This window comes from Micromys minutus (genome assembly GCF_963924665.1).
Source record: "Micromys minutus genome assembly, chromosome: 10".
Lineage (NCBI taxonomy): Eukaryota > Metazoa > Chordata > Mammalia > Rodentia > Muridae > Micromys > Micromys minutus.
In genome coordinates, this window is record NC_137979.1 from 54,492,483 (window position 1) to 54,520,123 (window position 27,641).

At 37.7% G+C, this 27,641-nt stretch overlaps 1 protein-coding gene across 1 annotated transcript in view; it reads left to right on the forward strand.

Annotated features, from left to right (window-relative positions):
- CEP112 (centrosomal protein 112) overlaps positions 1–27,641 on the forward strand; it is a gene marked incomplete at its 5' end in the record, with an annotated part of 392,261 nt that overhangs the window by 225,967 nt on the left and 138,653 nt on the right. The window contains one exon of the mRNA XM_080924200.1: positions 4,800–5,030. Within this exon, the coding sequence (XP_080780326.1) occupies positions 4,800–5,030 (231 nt within the window). The remainder of the gene's footprint in view (positions 1–4,799; positions 5,031–27,641) is intronic.

The following is a 27,641-nucleotide window of genomic DNA, read 5'->3' on the forward strand; positions in this document are numbered from 1 at the left end:
ATTTTAATTATTTACATCCCAAATGTTGCCTCCCCTCCAAATCCCCTCTCCCTGAGTTCTTCACCCTTTGCCTATGAGTGGGTGCTCAGCTCCATCCCACTCCTTCCCTGAGGCATCAAATCTCTTCAAGATTAGGCTCATCCTCTCCCACCGAGGCCAAACAAGGCAGTGCTCTGCTACCTATGTGCTTGGACCAGAGCATATATGCTCTTTGGTTGGTGGATTAGACTCTGGGACCTCCTAGGGGTCCAGTTAGTTGACACTGTTGGACTTCCTATGGGGTTGCCATTCCCTTCATTTCCTTCAATCCTTCCCCTAACTCATCTCAGTCCAATGGTTGGCTGTAAGTATCTGCATCTATCGTGGTCAGCTGCTGGTAGAGCCTCTCAAAGGACAGCCATGCTAGGCTCTGTCTTCAAGCACAACATAGGATCAGTGATCCTGTCAGGGTTTGTTGACCACCTATGGGATGGATCCCAAGTTGGACCAATCAGTGGTTGGCTATTCCTTCAGTCTCTGCTCCTTGCATTTCTGGGCCAAAATTCTAAGTCAAAAATTTTGAAGGTGGGCTGATGTCCCCATCCTTCTGTTAGGGGCCCTGTTTAACTATTAAAGGTGATCTTTTCAGGTTCCATCTCCCCACTGTTGGTCATTTTGGCTAAGGTCACCCACACTGAGTTCTAGAAACCTCTAACATCCCAGGTCTCTGGGATTTTGAATTTCTCCCTCTCCCTCTCCCTCTCTGTCTTCTCTCTGTCTGTCTCTCTGTCTCTGTCTCTCTCTAACACACACACATTTCATCAAATCCACTCTATTCCCTCCCAACTTCATGTCTTAATAACAAACTGCTCTCAGTGAGTACTGCACATGTGCACTTGGGGTAGGGCCATCCATCGGAGCACAGTCAATCTACCAGGAGCCATGTCCATGAAGAAAACTGGACCTCCTTTCTCCAGCAGCCCTCTGCTACAAAGCATTTAGGCTTCCATGTTGGAATTTTGATCGTCTGATCTTGTAAAATTTCCTGATCTTGTGGGGGTCATGTTCAGGCAAGCTCCACTGCTGTCAGTGCCTGCACATCATGGCCAGATCACGTCCAGAAGACCCTGGTTTATAGCCATCCTTTCCAGTCTCTGGTTTTTACAGTCTTTTACCGTTTTCATTTAGCTGCTACTGCTCCTCCTCCTCCTTCCTCCTTTTCCTTTTTTTAAACTTTTGGGTCTCTGGTGTGTATATTTGAGCATACCTATGCCACAATCTGCATGTGGGGGTAAGAGGACAATTTAGGCGCTGATTCTCTCTTTGTACTACATGGGTTCTGGGAATTAAACTCAGAACATCAGGCCTGTCCAACAAGTATTTTATCTACCAAGCCTTCTTGCTATCCCTGACTTTCCACTTTTTCTTAGCATTGTAATAATATTTTGTACTAATGCCACTTTCGGGTTTCCAAGTCAGAGGAATACTGGATTTTGTAATGCTTGTTTTAAATATATCATAAATAAAACCGTTAACTGAGGTATTTTGGGGAATGATACATTTATGGCTAATAGAAATTAAATGTTTACTTTTACCTTTATATTTTAGGTAATAAATTTTTGTTTATTATTTTATCTTTATAAATATATAATATTCTTGGGTCATATTCTCCAAGATGGGGCAGCTAAAGCACTGCTAGGCAAAAATAAATAAAACCTGGAGGTTTCACTCCACTTGATTTCAAGGAACGTTATGGAGACAGAGTAACAAAAAGAGCATAGGACCAGCACAGAAACAAACATGTGGGTCAGTAGGGCAGAAGGTACAGACATAATATGGGCCGCTGCAGGGGTTAGAACCCATGTTCATCTGGTGCCATGGCAAACCAGGTTCCCTGGTCAACTTTCACTCTGCAAAGCACTAAAAATGTGCATACATTTTTAAAAGACATTTTTGTTGTAGCCATACACTGTCATTAGTTAGGACAGTCAGCAAGCAAACACTGGATGAAAACAGGGTTTGTAAGCAGAGGATGGAAGGACACTCTTGCTATAAGATTACTTTTTAAATGGGGTATATTTTTGTTGGGGGATGTATTAGTTTTGTTTTTTTCCTTCTTATGAGGTACAAGGATATGGAGCATTCATGAAAGTCTAGGCCTTCTGGGTAGGGAATTACTGAGACCACCAACATGAATAAATTTAGTACACCAAAAGGCAGTGCCGTAGTTTGTAGTTGAATTGGACACCAGTGGACCAAAACAGAAATACTACATCGTAAGCCAGGTTTGTCAGACCTTGTCTGTGATACAAGCCCTTAGAAGGCAGAGGCAGGAAGATTCAGGGCCAACCTTGGATACATAATGAGTTTGGGTTTAGTCTAGACTACATGTTGCTCTATCCAAAAAGAAAAAGATGATTATGTTCAGTTTTTAACAGTGAGTCAGTGTCTACCACAGGAGACTGACATATGAGGAATATGAAAAGTTTTAAGAGAAACAAAAGAACTGGAAATAATCTAAGTGAAGTTGCATAGGCAGTATTCTGAGAAGGAAAATATACTAGGTTCTCTATAGCATGGAAAAGAGAAAAGGGACAAGTTCACTGAAGTATTTGCAGTATTTGTCAAAGATTCCACAGAGATTTAGACAGTAACAAGCCTACTCGAATCACAAGGCATATGGACACTTAGGAAAAATAAAGAACCCAGTGAACACTGCAGACAAAGAACAGACCTGGGAAGTGGCAGAGATGAGTCATAGTCTCTTCATAGGGCGGAGAGCTGCCTTTTCAACCCCACCCAGAACGAAGCTGTCAGACCAGTGAATACTACAAGGGTTGGGGATGAGCCTCCTTGAAAGAACTTCAAACATGCCATGGAGGGAAACAGCGGGCCGGTTACTATGAGGGCAGAGAAGTGAGGGACCAGGCCTCTTCCTCCTTCCAGAACAGACAGGAAATGCAGTATATGACTTACAGGTGAGAGAGGACAGGGAAGGTGATGGAGGAAAATAATGGATTGATTTAGACAAAAAGACAAGATGGAGAAAACATGTAATGTACAAAATACAGTTCAATGGCACAAAAATTGTTTTATAAAATAAGATAAATACCTAATGTATATGTAAACTAACTAAATTAAATGTTCTATTTAAAAATAAATATTGTTAGGATTTTAAGAGAAAATTAAAAACTAACGTGCTATTTATAATCTGTGTCTAAAAGTTGAGGTCACAGAAAGCTTTGAAGTAAAAAATTAAAGTATACCAAACAAATATCCTGCCCTCTAAACTCTGCTGCTCTTCATGCTGTGAACCCCAAGCCAGAGTGCCTTTATGGATGACTCATTCTGGAGGTGAGGAGGGCCACTAGTTAGTAAGAGCATATGAGGATCACTTTGATAGCAAAATCCAATGAACAAGATATGACTGTTATCGTCTCAAGATATGTAAATAGAAGCGTAACAAAGGGACAGGCAGATCTCAGTACAGTGAGAGATTTCAATGTGCATCATTAGCTGATAGCTTACACTTAATTTTATAGTAGGTTTTAGACTTCAACATAAATATTTGATCTAATGGACAGTCATAGAAATACTCAACATGTAAAAATTTTAGACCAATTTATTAGCTTTCTTTCATGAAGAATTATATTTGACAATATAGCTTGTCATTTCTTAATTCTAAGCAATCTCATTTCTTAGAAGTAAAAGATATAAGGCAGTCTATATCCCTAAGAGAGTCTCTATCCCTACCCCTAATGTGATCAGTGCCCTTCTGAAACAGAGAGACATCCAGAGAGAGAAGCCCTAGCAGTGTGGAGAAAGAGACTGGAATGTTGTGTGTACACACCAGGGGACACCAAATGTGGGCAGCAGATAGCAGCATCTAAGAGAAGTGACGGGTGAGCTCCTGAGAGCCCCAGAGCAACCAGCTCTGAGGGTTCTAGTCCCCAGAACTGGGAGAGAATATATTTCTCTGATATTTTAAATTTTATTTATGTTATATGTGTGAGTGTTTTGCCTGCATATGTGTGTATACACTGTGTGCAGACCTGCTTCCGCAGAGGCTAGAGAAGGACACTGGCTAGAGTTAAAAATGGTTGTAAACTATCGTATGGATGCTGCGAACCAAACCTGCGTTCTCTGAATGAGCAGCAATGCACTCTTCACTGCTGAGCTTCTGTCCAGCCTCACATTAGTGTTCTTTTATACCATCTAGTGTTGCAGTAGCTTTATGAAACTTATATTTCATGAACTTTAGAGCTGAGAAGCATGTCTGTGTGAATGACTCACAAGTCAAAGAAAAGAAGCAAGGAAATTAAATGTTTATTGAACTAAGTGGTCATAAAAACATTATATATTTATAGTTAACAGATGGAGCACAATTTTAAATGTGTAAATGAGGAAAGAAAAGATAAAAATTAGATATTCAAAATAAGAAATTGGAAAAAGGAATACAAAAGAAACCAATAAAATAGAGGACACAACAAAACCAGTGATAGAAAACAAAAGCCCAGTAGAGAACGTTAGGTGAATTCTAAGAACTGATGTTAAATATTGACAAAGCAGCCTTCAGAAGAATACTCACAGTAGCACAACATATGTGTTATGACCAGGTGAAGTCAGGTGGTGTGATGGTGGTTATGGGAAAATGTTCCTTCACCACATGGCATTCACCTCCAGGTGGAAACAGGACTGAAGGGCACAGGCAGCAACAAAGGCTGTGGTGGGAACATGAAGGACAAATGAACATTTAACATGTATATTGGCCTGTGGAGTTGTTCCTCTGTGACTTTCCAATTTCTATCTCTCTATACTAGGTTATTGCTGACATGGAGGCCCAGGTTCATAAGTTGAGAGAAGAACTGATTAATGTGAACTCTCAGAGGAAACAACAGTTGGTGGAACTTGGTCTTCTTCGGGAAGAAGAAAAGCAAAGGGCTGCAAGGGACCATGAGACCGCTGTCAAGAAGCTGAAGGCTGAGTCAGAGAGGGTGAAAATGGAGCTAAAAAAGACGCATGCTGCTGAGACCGAGATGACTCTGGAGAAGGTGAGGAGTGTCTGGTCTTTGGTGCAGATTTAAACCCCACTGTGTCTGCTCTGGTGTTTCATCTCTGAAAGGTGGTAGGCATGGGTGTACTCTTGAGACTTCGAGGAGCAGTTTAAATATTGTGCTGTGTCTTAAGCACTGCTAAAATGCTACAAGGAACTACCCAACTTTCCACTTGACTTTTATGGAGGGTTTCTCTGGGCTCTCCCCTCTCATAGGAATTCAAAACAGCAATAGAAGAGTCTTGTACACTGTCACATACCATATACTATAGAAATATTTGGGCTTAGATTTAGCATGAGTGTACATGTCCCCTAAACTGTTATCTAATAGTCATTTTTAGATTTCATAATTTCTCTTTAACAACACTAACATAAGGGATGATGTATTTTCCTAGGTTAATATTTTAGTAGGAATAAGTTCATAAATATTGGTATAACATTTACACATTTGGCTTGGATTATATTCAAGATACGATCTTGAATGTTCTTTTTAAACGTTCAAATATTTCTCAGGTACTAAAAGTGAATTGCTGTTTACCCTAGCAGCTGTAATTGTTCCCTGAGATCTCTCGTTAATGCCAATCTGTATACAACTGGAAACAGGGAATTTAAGATCATCTAATTCTGTTCAACCTCTACTTCTCTTATCCATTTCCTTTCCTGAAAGAGTGAACACAATCACTCTAGACAGTACTGCACAAATTTTACAGACTGAGCCTAGGCCTTTGCCTTAGTCCTAATTCACATGGACGTCAGATTTTAACATACTTTGCCCTTAGCGGGATAGCTATGAGCTCACAAGTAAGTAGTGAGGGCTCTAAAGGGCTGCAAGTGTGCCTGGCTGCTAAGAAAGGCAGGGAGGGAGCTAGTTTAGCTGCACATGTGTCCAGGAAGAACTCAGAGAGGAGGGCCTCAGAGCCCCAGCCCAGGTCCTGAGCTTGCCATGGTCTTTGCTGTAACTGTGAGAAGAGGAGGCTTGTATGCTCGACACAGGGCAGTGATGTGATCTGACTTGCCACTGTGTGAAGTGGGACCTCTCCATGAAGAAAACGGACTAGTGGGAGGGTAGAGAGGGAGGGAAAGACCAACCGTGAAGAACTACAATAACTAAAACAGACCTGGACGAGCTTAGACCTGAGAATTACAGCAGCAGCTGGGTTGGCTAGTTTGTATGTTTGTTTGTTTGTTTGTTTGTTTGTTTGTTTCTTTAAGTTGACCAGGGTATGTTTGAAAGGTAGACCTGACAGGATTTATTCTTAGTTTATATGTGCTAGAGCAAAAGAGAGCAAGCCTGAGGCAGTCGTGGTGAAGCCTGTAGACACATGGAAATGCTCTGCTGGAAAGAGCTTGAGAGCAGCAGGTGAGACCTGCAGGATCCAATCAGGCTGAGGTGCCTTGTGAACGGGTATGTGGGATGTTGTGGGGTGTTGGTGAGCCTGCCATCAAAACAGTTGAGATAGTAATGCTGGTGCCCTCGAGCAGTTAGCCGAGCACTGTGGCAGCAGACTGTCCAGACTAGTGTACATTGTGTACGTGACAAGAGACATGCCCATCACCCACAGGACAAGTAGAAGGAACTTTAATAAAGAATTCCCTTTGAACTCCATTAAATGGTAGCAAGATAAAGGCTCCTCTACACGATTTTACTCAATTCTATTGAATTCAGATTAACTATAGTCACTCTCTCAGTTACATACTATGGAAATTACAGGTTCCACGTGAGCTGCTGAGATCTTGCTAAGAGGCTTTGTCTCCTGCTGTTCTTCAAATCATGCTAAAGATATTTCATTTGCCTTTTGGAATTCTTTAAAGCTATAATTTGTGTTATGTTATTTTATTTGTGAAAACAGCATAATTGTGTTGTTTAACTTTGAAATATTTGAGCTTTTAATTTTTAATATAGATACTGACATGTCCACAGATTTTTGTCAACGCTTCCAATTTTTCTTTCTCCTTAGTTAAAATTCCCATAAAATCACAAGGTCCTATGGCAGTTCAGTAAGCTTAGCTTACCTTTCATTTCCCTGTGGACATTTGCTGGTGCTTAATATGCCCATAGCATTGTTTATGCTTCCTTTATTTTTTTATGAAAATATTTTTGTGAAAAATGGTTATTATCCAGAGACTGGATATTTATACCTAATCTGTGGAATGTATATTTCATTTTCTGTAAAATTGTCTGTTAGTGCCCTTTTTTGACAGTTTCTCTTCCCTGTTTTTTCATGAACATATATAAATTCCTTCTACTTTTAGTGATAGAAATCTTACCATTGTGGCAAATATTCTTGGTGCATGCCTTTTCATTATATGGTACACAGATGCTTTTATTTGTGTACAGTCTACTATTACCTGTCTTGCTCTTTTTACAAGTTCTCACCTAGAAATAACTGTTTAAAATTTAACATTTTGATATTCTAACATATTGACAAATGATTGTTTGCAGTATACAAAGTGAAAACCTCTTATGAGTTTGACATACATCTACCAGTTTAGGTCCCCAGTCCATAATAAATGATATCTGAAGGATTATTCTGGAAATCTGCCAACCTAAAGTCATTAAAAGATTCTGAACAACAACTCAACATCTTTTTCAAATTTAAGGAATGCCTCATATGGCATAATTACCCAAAACTAAGGTCATAGAAACTACTCAGACCTTTGAAACTTGTAATTAAAGGATTAATATTAACATATAAAGACATTGTCATTTTAGCTTTAAAGGGATTTCTAATTTCAGTTCTCTTCTTTCTTTGATCTTTTTTCTGACTTTTTCCTTTGATTAAAAAATTTTAAATTCAGTGGACTGGAGAGATGGCTCAGCAGTTAAGGGCACTGACTCCTCTTCCAGAGGTCCTGAGTTCAATTTCCAGCAACCACATGGTGGCTCACAACCATCTGTAATGGGATCTGATACCCTCTTCTGGTGTGTCTAAAGACAGTATCAGTGTGCTCACATACATGACTAAATAAATAAGATCTTTAAATTTTTTTTAAATTCAACATTGAGATTTATATAAATTGACAAATAACACCCAGGCTAATCTATATTATATCTTCCAGATAATGAACTTAGATTTGTCCTTTTCCTGTGGGTCTATGAGCTATAATGGGCTACTATGGCACCTCTAAGCATAACAAGGATTTGTGGAAGAAAAATTTCATAATGCAACCTTGGAAAATCTAGGAATGATACAGAACTTGAGTACAACAAATAACTATTCACTTATGGTGAGGCATGGATTGTGTGCATGTTTGTGTATGTGTGTACTCTATATGTGTGTGTGCTCACGTGTAGGGCCAAATGTGTGGGTGTAACTGCATTATTTACATGTATATAATCGCATTTAGAAGCTAGAGGTGTGGACTGGTATTTCCTAGATTGTTCTTATATTTTGGGGTACCATCCGCCATGACACCCAGAGCTCCGTGCTTGATCTAGTAAGTACTGTGTGCTCTAGGAATTCTTATCTGCATTCCCTGCCTGCTTGGATTACAAACAAACACCATCCCTACCTAGATTTATTGAGTCCCAGGGATCCAAACTCAGGTCTTCATGCTTGTGTAGCAAATGCTTTACCCATTGAGCCACCCATCCAGTCCCTAAGGGTTAAAATTTTAATGTGTGCGGTAACTTTTATGGTTAACTTCCTCTAAATGGTGAGTTATTTTTGTCTTACTAAAAGCTAAGATTTTTATTTTTTGACAGAATACCAAATGAAATATTACAACTAAATTAGTTTCTCTCCTCTGTAGCATGAGACAATATATTCTTGTTTATTTCCTCCTCTTTTCTGTCCTTTTTTGAGCATCAATTTTCACTCTTTCCTACTTTATCCTGTTCCTGTGAAGCACCTGTCCCATAAGAAGTTCCCTAAATCAACCAGAGTCATTTCTGGGCATTCATTTATTTAACAAAAGAGAAGAGTTTCTTTCACTTATGCTTTATGTACAGACATACTGAGAAGACATCATGGAAACAGTACCTTTCACAATAGCTTTAAAATGTATCTAGGAGTAACTCTAACCAAGCAAGTGAATGGCCTATATAGTAAAAACTTTACAACACTGGAGAAGCCATCAGAAAATGGGAGGATCTGCCATGCTCATGGATCAGTAGGAGCAATACTATGAAAATGGCCATCCTAAGAGTGCAATCCCTATCAAAATCCCTACAGAATTACACACAGAAATTGAAAAAAAAAAAGTAAACTTCTCATAGAAACACACACACACTCACACAAACAATTTTCTTTTTAAAAAAAGGATAGGTTGCTAGGTAAAAAGAATCTTGATTAATAAAATAACATAACTGCTGGTACTATCACTATCCCAGATTTCAAGTTGTGCCTCAGAGTTATAGTCAGAAAAATAGCAGGGCATTGGCATGGTAACAGTTGGGTTGATTAATGAAATAGTTAAAGACCTGGACATAACTCCATTCACCCACAAACACCTGATTGGTTGGTTGGTTGTTTGGTTGGTTGTTTGGTTGGTTGGTTGGTTGGTTGATTGATTAACAAAGAAGCCAAAAATACTCATTGGAGTAAAAACAGTGTCTTCAACAATGGCATTGGACAAACCTGATAGCTGCATGTAAAAGAATGAAAATAAAAGGGCTGGGAAGATGGCTCAGATTTAAGAGCACTGCTGCTCTTCCAGAGGACCTGAGTCAATTTCCAACAACCACTTGGTGGCTCACAACCATCTGTAATAAGATCTAGTGCCCTCTTCTGGTGTGTCTGAAGACAGCTACAATGTACTCATATACATAAATACATTTTTAAAAAATTAAAATAGATGCGTATCTATCACCTTGAACAAAATTCAACTCCTAATAAATCAAGAACCTTAACATAAGACCAGATATTCAAAATCTGATAGAAGAAAAAGTAAAGAATAGACTTGAAAATTAAGAGGCTTTCTAAATAAGACACAGTGCAGGCACTAAGAGCAACAGTTAATAAATAGAATCTCATGAGGTAAAAGTTCTATGCAGAGCAAAGGACACTATCTACAAGCAAAGAAGTGGGCTAGGGTATAGGAAAAGATCTTTAGCAGTTAATTCAACATTTGGCAGAGAATTAGTGCCTAGAAGATACAACCAACTCAGATTGCTTGCACATTCATTGAGCAAAGGGTCCATCTTACCTGGTGGGACTGCCAAGCTCAGTACTAATGGGAAGTCTCAGATGGAGCTAAAGCAGGCTGCTCTTTTCTTCAAGGTTTGCATGCTCCCTGTCTTCTGCTCTCCCTCCCTCAGCCTCTGCAGTAAGTTAAAGAGCATTCTTCTTTTCTCCAAACCCTGGGGAACAAATCAATAGTCCCTGTACTTAGAAGGCATAAGCCAAAAGTCCAGGAATCCTAAGTTCAGACTTAATTATATAACAAGTTCAAGCCAGTCTGAAATACATGAAGGAAGCCTTATCTCAATACAAAACAAAACAAAACAAAACAAAGTTGTTTGAAATTTTTCAAAAATATATGTGACTGCTTAATTTTAAATTAAGGATTTGAAGTTTATAAATCAGAGAATCGTCATTATTCTCCAGCCTAGCTTTCTACTGTTCTAGTAAAACCATTTAAAAATGAGGATTCTGCCATTCATTAGATGTCTCTGTTTGGATGCTCATAAGCCAAAACTTAATAGCTAGAATAAATGAAAAACTGTTAGGTTAGTGTAGTAAAACATTTTATTTTGACTTGGGAACTTACTTGAATTCATTTGTTATCTTCAGGTTTTAGTTCAAATTGAAAGAGCTGCTATCAAATGACACAAATAAGCATTTATGGCTCATGCACACACGGTTTTGATATTTGTGAATGTTTAAGATTAGCACTATAGCTGTATATCTCTTTTACTCTTATGCAGTGGACCTGAAGATCACTCATCCCTTTGACTAGGACCTATTAGCTAATATGGCATAAGTAATCGACACTTCAAAAAAGGCATACCTCTAGAAATTATCTTAATTGTGAACATTTTTTAAATTCAATGGACAAAATTTATTTACAATTTTATAACATTTTATGTCATAATCACATGGTTTTTTTCCAGAAATGCAAACATGGTTTGATATCATAAACTGTTAGTGTAAGTCACTGTATTAATAAGTTGAAGGAAAAAATTTGGAAACAAGGAGAGGGGGAGGGGGATAGGAATGGGGGAAAAGTGGATAACTTTTGACATGAGAATTCCGAGAATATCCAATACAAAAGAAAAAGATAAAAGTCTTTTAAAAAGAAGAAGTGACAAGATAAAAAACTTAGAGTATGTATGCAAAAAAATTACTGTTCCTCTGTATTACAGTAAGACCAAGTTTTTATAAAAAACAAAAGACTTTTAAAATACAGTGATAAACTAGACAGCAGAATTTATTTCTCTCTTGTGTAACAGTCTGGAGTTATTAGGTGACTATCATAGAGGAGCTAGACAGGGCAAGGAATACTGTTGTAAAAGATCACGGAAGCACCTAGTTTCTTGGTATCCCCTCATCCCAATGTAGTGATTTCATCCCTGCATTAAAGGTTGCTGTCTCAGTTGGCACTGAGGAAACTAGTAATTTCCTTTTAAGGAAGAGCTGTAGGGATTTTCCTGTATGGTTCTAAGCCACTGAAAAAAAAACCTGGGTATTAGGGCCACAGCTTAGAAAACATGGGTCTGTTGCCTTGCATAGTGCTAAAAGGCAGAAAGAAGCTATCATTGGAAGAGGGAGGAGGATGTAGGAGAATCAGAGAGGAATAAGGAGATGAAGGACAGTCTACAACTCTCTCACATACACAAACACTCTGCACATTTGATACCTATGTTGCCTACAGCCCTGGTTAGTTAGGGCAAAGCAGATATCAGGTCACAGTTGATTTAACAGGAACTCTTGGCTGTATGCTGTGATACATAAATGACTTATATAATTTTAACTTGTCTAATGTAATGATACAGAAGATTGATAACTCCCGAAGTACCAGTAATGGGACTATTTAAACAGCACACCCACCTCTCAGTTCATTGAGATGAAATTGTTATAGGCTATGTCAGTTTCTGGCTAAAGGGATCTCTAAAACCTAAACAGCCCGTGTGAAGACCTCAAGGCAAAAGACAGAACTTATACGGCCAAGGAGCAGCTTGGAGCAAGCATGGTGTGAACAGAGAGAAATAATGGGATGAGATGCCACCAGAGTTCTAGAACACTGATCTGTTCTTCATGGAGGCAAGGATTTGGATTTGACCCTGAGTAAAAGGAGACATGAGAATGTTTCTCGAAGGGAAAACCTAGCTGTCTGAGAGCAATGTAGGAAGATGGCTAAAAAGCTACTTTTGGTCCTACAAGTGAGAAATGTGGGTGGGTGAGACCAAGCAGAAGGTGGTGAGATTTTAGTTGTATTTTGAAATTAGTCATCGTGGTATACACTGCAGAGCAAGACATGGAAAAGAAAGGCTCACACACTTGAACATGTGGAAGGGTATGGTTGGATCACACTTTGTGTGATTTTCTGGTTTTCTAAATGTATAAGTACTTGGTAAGCTGAACAGGAATGTTTAGGAGTCACTATATGTTCATATTGTTCTCTGTCCCAGCCCTGGGATAGCTTCTGCCTGTTTCTGATCTTTCTCCTAGGAAATCAACCATAGAAAACAGAATGTACTGGCTCCTAAGCTCTAAGTTTTGCCAGCTATTATCTGAAAACAATCGAAGTGATTGTGATGTCACTGTCTTCACCCAGCCCTGGGAGATGTGGAACTACTGGATGCAAGTCACTTGTCAGGGTAGAGGCATATTGAAGAAAGGCACCAAGGCTTTGCCTGCCCCATAGTCTTATGGTGGTGTCATCACCTCTGGGATCACCTCTGGTATCCTAGTGGGTCTAACCTTAGAGCTCCTATCTCCCAAGGAAAGACAGGCCCTGGAACTAACAGGAATAAAAGGAAAGAAGTATAATGCCCCACCAGCCAAGCAGGCAGACAGTATGAGACCCCTGAGGGACACAGGACCATCCATCCCCAAAGAAAATACGGTAAGAATGAAAAACAGATACCTCTATGCCTGAGGTGGAGATTTTTAAAATACCCCAATCCTCATAATAACCTAAATTTAGACATTGGGATATGAACACAGCACTTCCCATTAAAAAGATTAATTAGAGTGGGAGGGAAGGCTTAATATTAGAAACAACCATCATTACACTTAACTGAAATTAAATTATGTAACTTTGTTGGACTGAATTTCCTTGAAAACATCTAGGATGGTGTCTCAAAATTAAAGTGAATAGAAGGAATTGAGCATAATTTTCTAGAAATGATAGATTGTAAGTTAATTATATTTACACATTACTTAAAATTTTACAAAGTACCATTGCCCTCCCAAAAAGTTTTGCTACAGTTTCATGCCTTTTGGAAAAATATTTGCATATCTCCCATTTCTTTTTTTTTAACCTTTTCTCATTTTTTATTCACTTTCATTATATTAATTAGTATTAAATTGGATTTAAATATATGACAAAATATAAAATTTAAACATTCTTATTATATAGTACCATAGCATTAAGTATACTTAAATTGTGTAGCTGTTCCCATTTTCATCTCCAGAACACTTAACCTCACAAAACCAAAATAGTATATTTCCAGTAATAGTTCACCATTAATTCTCCCCAGCCCTTGCTAGCCCCTACTCTAATTATGTTTCTGTGTGTTATATTGACTCCTCCAGGTATCTGGTACAAAGGAATCATTGAGTAGATACCATTTTGTGACTGATGTAGTTCACCTGATACTGGGGTGCCATAGCCTATGTCCAAATTCATTGTGTGGATATATCACATTATCTTCGTATCTATTGATGGACACCTGGTTTGCTTCCACCTTTAGGCAATTATAAATGATTCGATAATGAGCATGGTTCTGTAACAACTATCATTTTGGGGTTTAGTTGGTTTTAATAAATAACAAGATCATCTGTCTATATGATAGAGTAAGCTGAAATATAAAGATATAAAAGTGCAAATATATTTCTTGTGATGATACGGTCATTTTTACTATATTACTGTAGCTGGTCTTTGCTACTTTGTGGGTTCTTTTCTTTCCCACCATTCATCTTTTACCCTGTATCACTAGATAAGAAAGGAGGATAAAGAAGAGACAGAGACAGACAGACACAGACACATTCGTACATACATGTACACACACAGAAAATCACTGAATCAAAGTTCTTATTTCTAATTTCTATTGTTCCTTCCTTGACCACGACTACTAACAAACCTCAACCTGAATGACCATCAACCACTCATAATGCCTATTGTGGCTCTAGCATTTATATATTCTCTAGAAATTTCTCAGAATTCCAAACATCACAAAATCTCAGAAACTATCTGCAGCTGGCAGAACCATGCTATGAGGCAAATTGTAGTCAGCTGCTGCAGACAGTCCAAAACAGCCCATCTCTCTATACCTGGGAATAAAACAAAAGTACATTCCTATAAGATTTCTGTGTGTTTTAAAGAAACCAAACTCCAGGATTCTCAAATCTGTCATTTTCCCCTACCCTTTGTTTGAAGCCACTAATTGTGCTGTGAGTAATAAGAAATTAGAAAGAGACATTTGCAATGAAATAAACATTTTCTAGGTTAGTGACCAAGGTTTTTAGGAAACTTCTGCTCAATTCTAATCTTTATCTGTTCCAGTAGGATTCACAGCTTTTCTTTCCTGTGAATACATAAACAAATACGTATCCCCAATGCAAAACTTACACTGGCTTCCATTCTGATGATAACACATCCTTATAGTATATAGGTTGATTTAATGCCACACTCTGCCATTGTCTAGTTATGAATGTCTAGTTAATTACCATCTACTGTAGAAGCTTCTCTGAGGATGACTGAGTGATACTTTGGTCTGAGGGTGTAGACGCATGCCATTTAGGACTCATGCTATGACTTTGTTCCTTTAGCAGAATAATAGTAGTAGATTTTTCTCCTAGGACCATGGACTGTCTAGTCTCATGTTCTTGGCCACTATAGCAGTTTCAGGTATGTGTTCCATCTTGTGTAGTGGACCTTCAAACCAGACAGAAAGTGCCTGCTTGTTTCCCTAACATTTGTGTTACTATTGCACTAGTGTATCTTGTAGTCAGTCTCTGTCATAGATCATAGGGTTTGTAACTGGGTGATACTGATGGTTCTATCTCTCCTTTTGTGTTATGCAAATTATGAGTCCTAGTCAGTGGAGGGATGAAGCTTCTAGTTGGGCACCAGTTTAATTTTCTATGTTTAATGACATAAGGAAGTGGTAGTTATGGAAATAGGGCCTAACTGTCAGGTCATGGAGACTTTACAATAGCTTGTTATGTTGTAGGTGTGAGGGGGTATCTATAACACCCAGTTGACCAAAGACTCGATAATGTATAACCCATTCCTGGCACTGGAGATTTTATTTAGTGATTTAAGATACCTAGCTGAGGCATGGTCTCCTTATGACCTTTTTAATCTTCTAGTATATTCTTTAATTACTTTTTTCAGTGTTTTAAATTTTTTATTTTAGACATCTTTTGTTTTCTTGGTTTTCTCTATTCTTATGTATTTTTAAAGGATTGTGAATGTCGGTTTTCTTATTCTTTTCTCACCAACTACTTTTTGTATCTTAATGGCTTTTTTAGTTCTATTTCACTGAAAGTGTTGTCAGTTCTAGGTATTCTAATGGAATCTTCAGGGTCACTTACTTATGTGTAGAACCATCCCCTATAGAAATTAACAATATTTTATTTTCTCATTGCTATCCATTTATTTTACTCTTGTATTTCTCTAGCTAAGACTTCAAAGACTAAACTGAATAAGAGTAGAGAAAATAAACATTTAAGTCTTAGTCTTGATTTGAAAAGAAATGCTTAGAACTTTTGTCTATTCAGTATAATGTTGGCTATTACTTTGTCATTTTGCCTTAGTCAGGGTTTCTATTCCTGGACAAAACATCATGACCAAGAAGCAAGTTGGGGAGTAAAAGGTTTATTCAGCTACACTTCTATATCGCTGTTCATCACCAAAGAAAGTCAGGACTGAAACTAAAGCAAGGCAGGAAGCAGGAGCTGATACAGAGGCCATGGAGGGATGTTACTTACTGGCTTGCTTACCCTGGCTTGTTCAGCCTGCTTTCTTATAGAACCCAGGTCTACCAGCCCAGGGATGGCACAGCCCACAATGGAATGGGCCCTCCCCCCTTGATCACTAGTTAAGAAATGTCTTACAGCTAGATCTCAAGGCATTTCCTCAAGGGAGGCTCCTTTCTCTGTGATAACTTCAGCTCATGTCAAGTTGACACAAAACCAACCAGAACACATTTACAATTTTTACTATGTTAAGTTATAGGTCTTTTTTTTTTTCTATTTCTGTTTCTTCTGTGTGCGTAAAGGCATTTTATGAATCTATTCAGATAGTCATATGATTCAGTCCTTCAGTTTGTTAATATGATGCATTATATTCATTGATTTGCATATATTGAAACATCCTTGCATCCCAGGAATGAAAACTATTTGGATATGGTGATTATTCATATGGTAATTATATCTTTTTGATATATAGTGAAATTAGGTTTGCAAGTATTTTTATATTTTTTAAAGATCTTTTAATGTATATGTGGAGATGTAGACATGCACATATGAGTAAAGGTACACAGAAGTTACAAGTGCCAGATTCCAAAAGCTGGAGTTACAAGCAGTTATGAGCCACCAGACCCAGATGACTGGACCTGAAGCTCTCAGGTCCTATGGAAGAGTAATATGTGCTCTTATCCACTGAAGCACACCTTAGCCAACGTGGCAAGTATTTATTCAGAATTTGTGTGTCCATGTCATCGAGGAGATCTCCTGATATTTTCTTCTTTGTCATGTTTTTTTCACATTTTTGTATCAGAATAGTACAAACTTTATAAAATAAATTTGCTAACACTACTGACTTACTTTTTAATGGAATATTTGATGATTTTCTAATTGAGTGTTCCTAAGGTCTGGTAGAATTCAGCAGTGAATCCATCTTGACCTACCCTGGTGATAGTTGGAAAAGTTCTATTACTGTTTCACTAACTACAGCTCTTCATTTCCATTAGACTTAATTCTGGTAGACCATATGTATCTAGAAATTGATCTGTTCATTTTTGGTTTTTGAGACACTATATAGTTCTGGCTGAACTGGAACTTGCTGTGTAGACCAGGATGATCTCAAAATCACAGAAACCTGCCTGCCTCTGCCCCCCAAGTTCTGGGATTAAGGGTGTGCACCACCACCATCCCGCTGATTTATTACTTATTTTCCAATTTATTGAAATTTGTTTTCTAAGTTATTGTATGTCACCTTGATGATAACAAATTGATGAGACTTAAGATCTCTTGGAGACAACTTTCTGAGCATGTCTGAAATATTTCTAGATTGTTAACTGAGGTTGGGAGACACCCAAAATGTGGGCAGTACCAATTTGAAGGTTGGGACCCTGAACTGAATAAACAGAAAGGATGATGAACACAAGCCTGACCTCAGCCTCCACCTCTTCCCCCACCCACTCTCAACATAGCTGCCTACACTCTGAAAGGGGAGCTGGCATAACCCCTCCTTCTTTACACTGCTTTAGTCAGGTATTTTTATTCTTGCAATGTGTAAAGCGACTAATACACATGTGATTATTAAAAATGAAAACATTATACATAAAAAGAAGATAGGAAAAGTTATATTTTTAAACCCCTGTATTTAAGTTACTTTAAGTATTGAAAAGTCATTGGTATTTTGAAAAAATAAAATATAAAATTAAAATTTACATATTATATTGTTATATTGTATTCATTTTAGTTACTTGTAAGGGTTTGTAAATCACACTTTAGACATCAAACTCAGCGTATTTTCTTCTCTACCATCTAGCCAAATGTACTAATTTCCCACACTTATGAATTTAGCATCTTAAACTATTCGTGTGATATTTGGCATTCTCAGTAAATTTTTCTAAATATTTTTAAATATTAGTTTTGTTCAATGAAAACTCTTCAAATTATTTGAGTCCCAAAATTGTAGGAAGTTTCAGTCTCTTAAGTTAAACTCTTCTTAATGTATTTTTTCTCATAATTGGTTGCTTACAGCACTAGAGTTTGAACTTTATATTCTTTAAAATCTTCACGGTATTGCAGTACTTTGTACCAGACACACACTCACAGCTTACTAACACTTACACATGTGACTTACATACCCCACAGTTCAGACTGTACTGACGGATTCCTGTAGCTGCATAGCCTGTAGCACTGTATTTATAATTAGTAGCTCACGCAGGTGTAGACTATCGAATGACATTTCTCTGTGTGTTTCAGAAGGTATTACAAATTACTGTTGAAAAAAAAAGAAGAGCTGGAGTTTAAGTGTATACAGATGTGAATTTTGGCTAGCAGAAGTATATTTAATATTCATCTATGGTATTTTTTGGCAAAGAAAATACATTTGTTTCCACTGCATAATTTTAACAAATCAATAGACATCCTCAGAACACATCAAGGAAACAACCCAAGGTCATTGAAAATACCTCATAAAATATCATATATTTGAATCTGATTTTTGACAGTTAAATATGATAGTGGTTCTCATATTCTTGAATGGGAATTTTAGCAGCTTTCTAAATGAAATTTTAAGGATTTGTAGTTTAGGCCTATATTTTTCAAATTTATAATTTTATATAATAGGGATTAAGGTGTTTTTCAACCCCAGCTATTCTATTAAAGTGAACTGAAGTAAATACATATATTAGAAACTTCTTGAAAACAGTGTCATAAGTTCCATGCATAAATGTTAGCTAATGGCCCATTCCACGTTGTATTTGAAGTTTAACATCACAGAGAAAGGTCATAAATGGATGATGTTAATCTCCAGATATCTGTTTTTGATAAAAAATTGTTAGTAGATGTGTCAGCATATATTTTAGCAGTATTTACTGTATACTTTCTTCAGCTCTAAGAAAGATCAATCACAAAAGATAAGTCATTTTGTCATTAATTAATGGGAGCTTTTCTTATTCTTGTAAAAATAAGACAAAAAGGAACTAGAAAACTGTAAAATGTGCAAGAAAATTCTACATTAGGGTAAGAGCTGGGAATCAGAGCAAGCCTGTAGTGAAAAGGGTGTTTAATGGGAGAACAGGCTTTAATGTGCAACATTTGAAAGACATTAGATTGTAGGTGTTTTCTATGCTCAGAATCTATGACCTTAAAACTAATTTGTAAGACATTCAAATAGTAATTGTTTATGAACATTTGCTCTTACTTAATGTAAAGTTTGGAAAGTAGAACAGGAACCTTTCATCAAGCTTCTCTTATCTCAACATCTTATTTGCACATAACACAGTTACTCAAACCAGGAGACATACCAAGGTTGTCTTCGTGGTCATTTTAAATCCAGTGATGCTGACAATGATGACTGATCATCACAAGGCTGCAGCTTCTTGGGTTAACTCCCATCAAATCACTTTTTAACTGTAAACTTCCATCCTTTGCCCTCAAAGACTAATTGCTCTCTCATAACACAAAATGCATTCATCTTACTTATAAGACTCTCCAACATCATAACAGATCTAACAATGCTTAAAGCCTAAAATTGTGGGCCTGGAGAGATGGTCCAGTGCTTCAGAGTATGTACTGCTCTGGCTAAGGACACACATTTGGTTCCCAGCACCCACATTAGGAGGCTTTCACCTGCTTGTTACTCCCATTCCAGGGAGCTCTGTCCTCAGCAGTTACTTTTTTTCACATGCACACACCCATACATACATACAAATGATTAAAAATAAAGTATATACTTACAAAAAACAAAAGCTTACACTTCAAAGTTTAATGCTCAAGGTGGTCTCTTAATGTGGGCCCCTATAAAAGAAAAACTTGCATCATATACTTTCAATCTTCATTCCACAGAGTAAATTGAAATGGAGAGGAATGGAGAAAAACAAAATCAAACAAAACAAAACATGATTGAGGCAAAATACAAGCCTATTAGGGCAAACCAAACCCTCTAGCTTTATGTTTGAAATCCATGGCTCCTGATAGGATATTCTGGCCTCCAGTAGCCATAGATAGCCCTGCCCCATCCAGTTATCTTACCTGCAGCACACATGATCACTTTTGATCCAGTTCCATGCCCTTGGTACAGACCAATCTTACTGGCATCTCTAAGTCCTAACATCACCATTGCAACTGAGGTTTCTCTTCTACAGTTACACAGTGGGCTCTAGGCCTCTTTTCCCTGAATCAGAAACTTTCACACACTGCCTGGCCTCGGTTTGCAGGTTCCTTGGTGCAAGCCTTTACTACTACACTCTGGAAGTTTGCGTTGAAAGTCAGCATCAGATTGACTTTTGGACTCTTCTGCCAATTTATGATGTAGCCTGAGTCCCTAGTGTTATAACTGCAGTGGCCTATGTGCCAAACCTGGGAAAACATTGTCCCAGGTAGCTGGTTTTTTACAGTGGTATTCTCCATTCAGTGTCTTCTTTCCAATTACTATGTGTGTTTTAAATATATACTTTATAGTATCCATCATAAAGAGAAGTTACACTTAACACAAGAGTCAGAACAATAGACTTTTAAAGGATGTAAGTTCTAATTCTTAGACTTGAAAACATTAGAGAAAAATATACAATGAGGTTTTACAAAGAGGATCAGTTATTTAGTTTCCTTACTGAAGACCATCTATCTAGATAATCTGTCTGTCTGTCTGTCTGTCTGTCTGTCTGTCTGTCTGAAGGTTTTGCTGTTACCTTAACTGTTCTGGAAACAGTCCTTACAAGTTATATGAGTTATAAGATTATGTTGAATTAAAACGTAATAAGCTGATAGTACTTAATTTAATAAAAATTAAACTCTTAGGTCAGTGAGATGGCTTACCAAGTAAGGACTGATACCAATCTAACAACTTGTGGAAGGAGAGACTACCATCACAAGTTGTCCTTTAATCCCCACTTGTATACATGTATACCTGTCCAAATAATCAGGCAACCACATACATCCACATCCACATACAACATACACATATACACATTCACATGCACATACATGTGCACACACATTTACATAATACACACACCATGCACACATGTGCACGTGTATACACACAACATACATATGAAAACAATGATATCAGGAAGAAAATTAAGAATTTTGAAAAAATTATATCTTTGCTATTTGAATGCTATTGTGCAAAAGAACTAAGACCTTGTTATGTAGCATTTTTTTCTTGACTTAGATACTTTCATCTTAGATCATTCTAAAGGGAATTATCCAGAGATGCCCTCCAAGTAACCTTGTTTTAAGATAATCCCATATTAACTTTGAGGAGAAAGGAATAACAAAATAGAGGTTTGTCTTACAGATGTAACTCTTGAGGTTTGAGAAGGGGAAGGGAGTTTGTTTGTTTGGTTGGTTGGTTTGTTTTGGGTTTTGCCTCACGCTTTGTTCTGACAACTATATCCACTGAGAAGGGGTAGTTGGGGGAGGGGTGGAAGAAAATACAGAAGTGCTCAGTGCCCCACAGGTAATCTTTTAACTTTGTCTTACTCAAAAGCTAATGTCCTCTTTAAGAATACAGCTTTTGATCCTGCACAGTGAAAGCTTTGCTACACTTAACAAAAAAAATTAAAATTTCAACAATATTTAAATCAGTGATTATGACAGTTGTGCAGTGCAATGATTGGTACCTGTGTGTTTAGCATCACCTCTGTTAAAGGACAAAGAAAATGTGGATACATCTTCTATTGGGTGTCTTGATGGTATTTGAATCTCTGGGATCTTAAAATTACTGTATCACAAATTTGACCAGGTTACTTCATATTCAAGTGAATCATTTACTAAGTACTAACAACATAAGCAGAGTATTGTGATAAAAACTGAAGACACAACAAAAGAAAAGTCATTGATCAACACCTAAAGGATTAAAATCTATTTTTATACAATTTTTAAATTAAACTAAACTTACAGCTTATAAATAGAGCCAATGAGGTACTAGCTCGTGTCATCATGTCTTAACTCAAATTGGATAGAAATCTTACTGAGAGTAACTGGGCTCCAATTGCAAAAGACTTATGGGATTCCCATGTTGTCCAACTTTATTAGGTTATAAACTGAAATAAAACACTGTAAAATTTCTAGAGTAATGTTTGAACATGTTTTAGCTGTAATATCTAATAAGTATGCTTAGATAGTCAAGGAATTAGACAGCACTTTAGTCAAGAATCCAGACATTGAGATTGGTGTTTACTTTTAAAGATCCTGCTAGACCTCAGAAATCAAAGCAGGAAATCAGATTGGTTTGGTGTTAGAAACCTAACTGATTGTCAGGCACGGTGGTACGCACCTTTAATTTCAACACTCAAGAGGCAGAGGCAGAGTAAGGCATATTTTGTGAGTCCAAGGCCAACCTAAACTACATAGCAAGTTTCAGGACAGCCAGGACTACACAGAAAAACCTGATCTCAAAACAAAAGAGAAAGAGAAAGAAACTTACCTAATCCCACTATCCCAGTTCAGGAAATAGCACCATTTTTGGTAGGAAGTTATTGGAGAGATTGTAGTTTTATGAAAGACATACTTACAAGATTTGCACAAGCATAAAAGGAAGCCAGGCTTTCATTTGATCTTTGACAAAGAAAAGAATGAAGTAATTCAGGAGGCCATTTTATAATCTTTCTCAACAAACTAGCTCTTAATTCTTTTAGCCTCACATTTTCACATCACCTTTTCAACCAGTGATTTGTAACAGTTTTACATCAGATAGTGCATTGGTTTTGCTGTAATGATTTTGTTCTTTTGTAACACTTGGCTTAACTAACTGGCCACCAAATGGTCACTTGATCTTTGACAAAGGAACCAAAAATATTCAATAGAAAAAGAACAGCCTCTTCAACACAAGAAGCTGGTTCAACTGGTACTCAGCAGCAGAAGAATGCAAATCGATCCTTTCTTATCTCCTTTTACGAAGCTCAAGTCCAAGTAAATCAAAGACCTCCATATAAAACCAGGTACACTGAAACTAATAAAACAGAAAGCTGGGAAGAGCTTAGAAACATAGGCAGAGGGGAAATTTTCCTGAACCGAACACCAATGGCTTATGCTCTAAGATCAAAAGTTGACAAATGGGACCTCATGAAATTGCAAAGTTTCTTTAAGGTCAAGGACACTGTCAAAAGGACAAAACAGGAACCAATAGATTGGGGAAAGATCTTTACTAATCCTACATCTGATAGAGGGCTAGTATCCAATATATACAAAGAACTCAAGAAGTTAGACTCTAGAGAGTCAAATAATCCTATTTTTAAAATGGGGTAAAAAAGTTAAACTAAACAAATAATTCTCAACAGAGGACTATGGAGTGGCTGAGAAGCACCTAAGGAAATGTTCAACATCCTTAGTCATCAGGGAAATGCAAATCAAAACAACCCTATCTCACACCAGTCAGAATGGGCTAAGACCAGGTCACAGCCAGTGCTGGCAAGAATGTGGAGAAAGAGGAACAGTCCTCCACTGTTGGTGGGGTTGTAAGCTGGTATAACCACTCTGGAAATCAGTCTGGCTGTTACTCAGATGATTGGACATAGTACTACCTGAAGACCCAGCTATACCCCTCCTGAGCATATGCCCAAAAAGAGCTCCAACATATAACAAGGACACATGTTCCACCATGTTCATAGCAGCCTTATTTATAATAACCAGAAGCTGAAAAGTACCCACATGTCCATCAATAAAGGAATGAATACAGAAATTGTGGTACATATACACAATGGAGTACTACTCAGCTATTAAAAACAATGACTATGAAATTCCTAGGCAAATGGATGGAACTAGAAGCTATCATCTTGAGTGAGGTAACCCAGTCACAAAAGAACACTCATGTATGTACTCACTGATAAGCAGATACTAGCCCAAAAAGCTCAGAACACCCAAGAAACAATTCACAGAACTTATAAAGCTCAAAGATAAGGAAGTCCAGAAGATGGTTGCCTCTGTCCTTAGAAGGGAGAGCAAAATTTCCTCACAGGAGGAAATAAAGGGACAAATAGAGGAGCAGGGATTGTAGAAAAGATCGTTCAGAGACTGCCTCACTTGGGGATCCATCCCATATGCAGCCACTGAACCCACGCACTATTGCTGATGCCAAGTAGTACTTACTGGCAGGAACTTGATATGGACGTCTCCTTAGAGGTTCTGCCAGAACCATTACAGTTGAGGATGCTTGAAGCTAATCATCAGACTGATCACAGAGACCCCAGTGCAGGAGCTAGAGAAAGGACCGAAGGAGCTAAAAGGGTCTGCAACCCCATGGGAAGAACAAAATTAACAACCAACCAAACCCACCACAGTTTTTAGGACTAAAACACCAACCAATGAGTTCCCATAGAGAGACCCATGACTCCAGGTGCATAAGCAGCAGAGGATAGCATTTTCTGGCATCGGTGGGAGGAGAGGTCTTTGGTCCAGCAAAGGCTAGTTTCCCTAGTGTAGGGGAATGCTAAGGTGCTGAGTTAGGAGAGGGTGGTTGTGAGAGGGGTACCTTCATGAAGGCAATAGTAGGGGGAGGAGAAATGGGATTGGAAAGAAGATGGATAACATCTGAAATGTAAATACAGAGAATATCCAATAATTTTTAAAAAGTTAATGGGAATAGAATAGGATTTTTATAAATAGATATAGAATACTTAGACAATGAGCCTTAACTTTATTACAGGCTTATACAGAATTCAATTGAAAATCAACCATTGTCCTAAACATAGTACAAAATTCTAGGAGAATACACAGGAAAATATGGTCTTGATCTTGAGTAAGCAGAATACTTCTTTCTATAGGTAACATATGACACATGAAATTAAAAAGTGACAGAGATAGACTTCATAAAAATTAAAATTTTTGTTCTTCAAAGATATCCAGAGGGCTATAAAGATGTCTCAACCATTAAGGCCTAGGTCTACTGTAACAAAGGTTCAGATCTTCTCAAAGTGGAAAGTAGGAAGAGCAAGGTACAGGCTAAGAAAAAAAACATAAAATGTGTGCCTGACAATGGATATGTATTCCATGCATATGAAGAATTGCTAGAACTCAGTAAGACACTTTTAAAAATCAGAAAGTGGTTTAGTAAACTATAGCACAGAAAATGTACTGTGCTAACTGAGATTTAAACAGTGTTGCTTGTGAAATCCAGCTTACTGGACTAAACTGAAAATAGTACAGGTTGGACTCTGCAAAGGCCTGCCTTCAAAACGTGGATGCACAGTGACATTCAGAGATGGTTAACTGCAGAGGTGTGCAGTTCAACTAAGTGTCCAAGAGAAACACAGCCCAGGTGCTCTTAGGGAACAGCCTTCTGTGGTTTTCATTGTATTTGGTATTAGACTCTCCTCTAATTGCCCTCATTGACTTCTAGTGAAAATGCTCCACATTTATGGGCCACATTTATTGAATCGTGTCTTGACAGCTCTGTGAAGGCTTATCTTTGTCTTCTGACATCAACTCCGTAAGGTCAAGGACTTAGATGTGCTCAGCATTTAGAGAGCTGAAGTTCAATCTCAGTTTGCCAGCAGAACCTGGGCCTTTGGCTCATGTGTTAAACATATGGCAACAATATGTATGATCAGACTGAGAAGGGAAATAGAGGACTGTGTGAGAACAGACGAGAGCAGACAGATTTTGAAGCCTCAAAGACTTCCCTGAGGAACTAATGCTTAAGCTACTTGTTAACATTAAACCCATGTGCAAGGAGAGGTATGGGCTCTAGCAAAGCCTGTTACCAGCTAACAGCCCTAGGCCAGCAACTTCCCTAAGAAGGTCCTGCCTGTCTCTTCTGTGACTTCTGTCTTCGCAAACTTCAGTTTTTCATGCTTTCTAATTCTTTTCTGTTTTGAAGAAAGGCTTATTTGGTGAATAAATCGATTTATGATCTGGGTATAAGTTTACAGATAGTTTTTTAAATGTCCACTTCCCCTTGTCATTTCCACACCAACAATTTAGTGAAGAGGTGCAAGGTTTGTTGTAGAAGTTTTATTTGAAGTTGATGCTGTCAACAAATGAATAACTGCATTTTTAAGGTCACACACCCCAGGTGCTCAGGTTAGCACTTCATTTGTTCAAAGAAACTCAGAAAATGGTTGACAGGAGTTGAAACAACTGACCACCCATAATCTGAATGTTTTGGCCTTGTGGAGCTTTTTGTGAGCCTCCATGTGTCAGGCACCTTTGTGTGTTACTCCGTGAATTCTCACAACTCTTTGAAGTTATTACTTCCTGAAAATTTTTGGAGCTGCTGAGGCTCTGGGGCATTGAAAAGCTTGCTCAGATACAGACGACGACGATATGCTAGTTCTGCGTCTTTCCTCTCTAAGACGATGTGAGGAATTGTTGGTCTCAGGCCATTGCCCAGCCAGTCAGACATCTGTTAGCTCCACTAGGTTACCATTGACAAAGGAGAGAAGCCCCTCCTTAGCAGTGTAAGTGTTTTATGAATAAGTGTGAACTTGATCCAACATTCTTCACTCCCTAACCAGACTGTGATATGGGTCCCACGCCAACACGTCTCCAGTGCCTTTTATACACCAGCCTACCCTGCCTTTTTTTCTTGCTTCTCCCTTAGATGATCTTTCAGCTCTTTTTTCAATGACCCCAGCCTTGGTCTCAGATACTCTTGACTTATGAGACCATCTTTTCTAGCTGTTACAGATCCGTATCCACTGATAACCCGTCAACTTTTCCTGGGAACTTCTATAGATAAGAGCTAAGATTCATCTGCAATGTGCTTTAGGCCACCTGGGTTTAGGGGAAATGATCACCTGTGAACTATTTTAATCTTTATTTAAAATTGTATTTTGTTCTAGGTTTTTGATTTATATTTTAGTCTAAAGTATGAGTTTGCCTTCTCTGTGAATTACCTCTCTATTCCATAGCTTTAGAAAACAGTAATTGCTTTGATTTCAATCCTAGCAATTTTTGAAGCAAACTTCTTAATAAATTCTAAAGAAATATGCTTGGTTTTAGTAATACTCTCTCTAAATATTACTCTGACATCTGTGGAAATCTGTCAGCTTAGATAGCAATGCATGCAGCCCACTGCCTTTAAAAGCTGCCAGAATATCGTATCATTATCTTTGATGGATCAAGGTGTTGGTTTGCAACGTTGCTTTTTTTTTCTCTTAAATAAAAATGGTTTTGTTGTAATATTTTGATTTAATTTAGTTAATCTAGCTGTATTGTGGTGGAGATAATACATATCTGGAACCAAAAATAGTTCACTGAGTCCTTCAGTGACTGATTGCTTTAGCTGTCCTGTCAATCATGACACTCCTGCTTCCGATAGCTGTGGGAAGTCTGGCTCTTGATTATTTGGATCTATTTTGATATAATATGTATGTCATTTCTATTATTTTTCTTAACTTTGAACCATCTATTAGAAAAAAATGCCCGTTTTAAATATTTAAATGTTCTGGAGAGCAGAGAAAGCAAAAGTCTAGAGATTAAGATAGTTTTTACAAGTAAAGTTGCTTTAGATACATATTGTTATGATTTTAAGCAAAAATGACAGAAAGTTATGCATTTACAATGAAAAGAAAATAAAAATTCCTTTACATGTATTT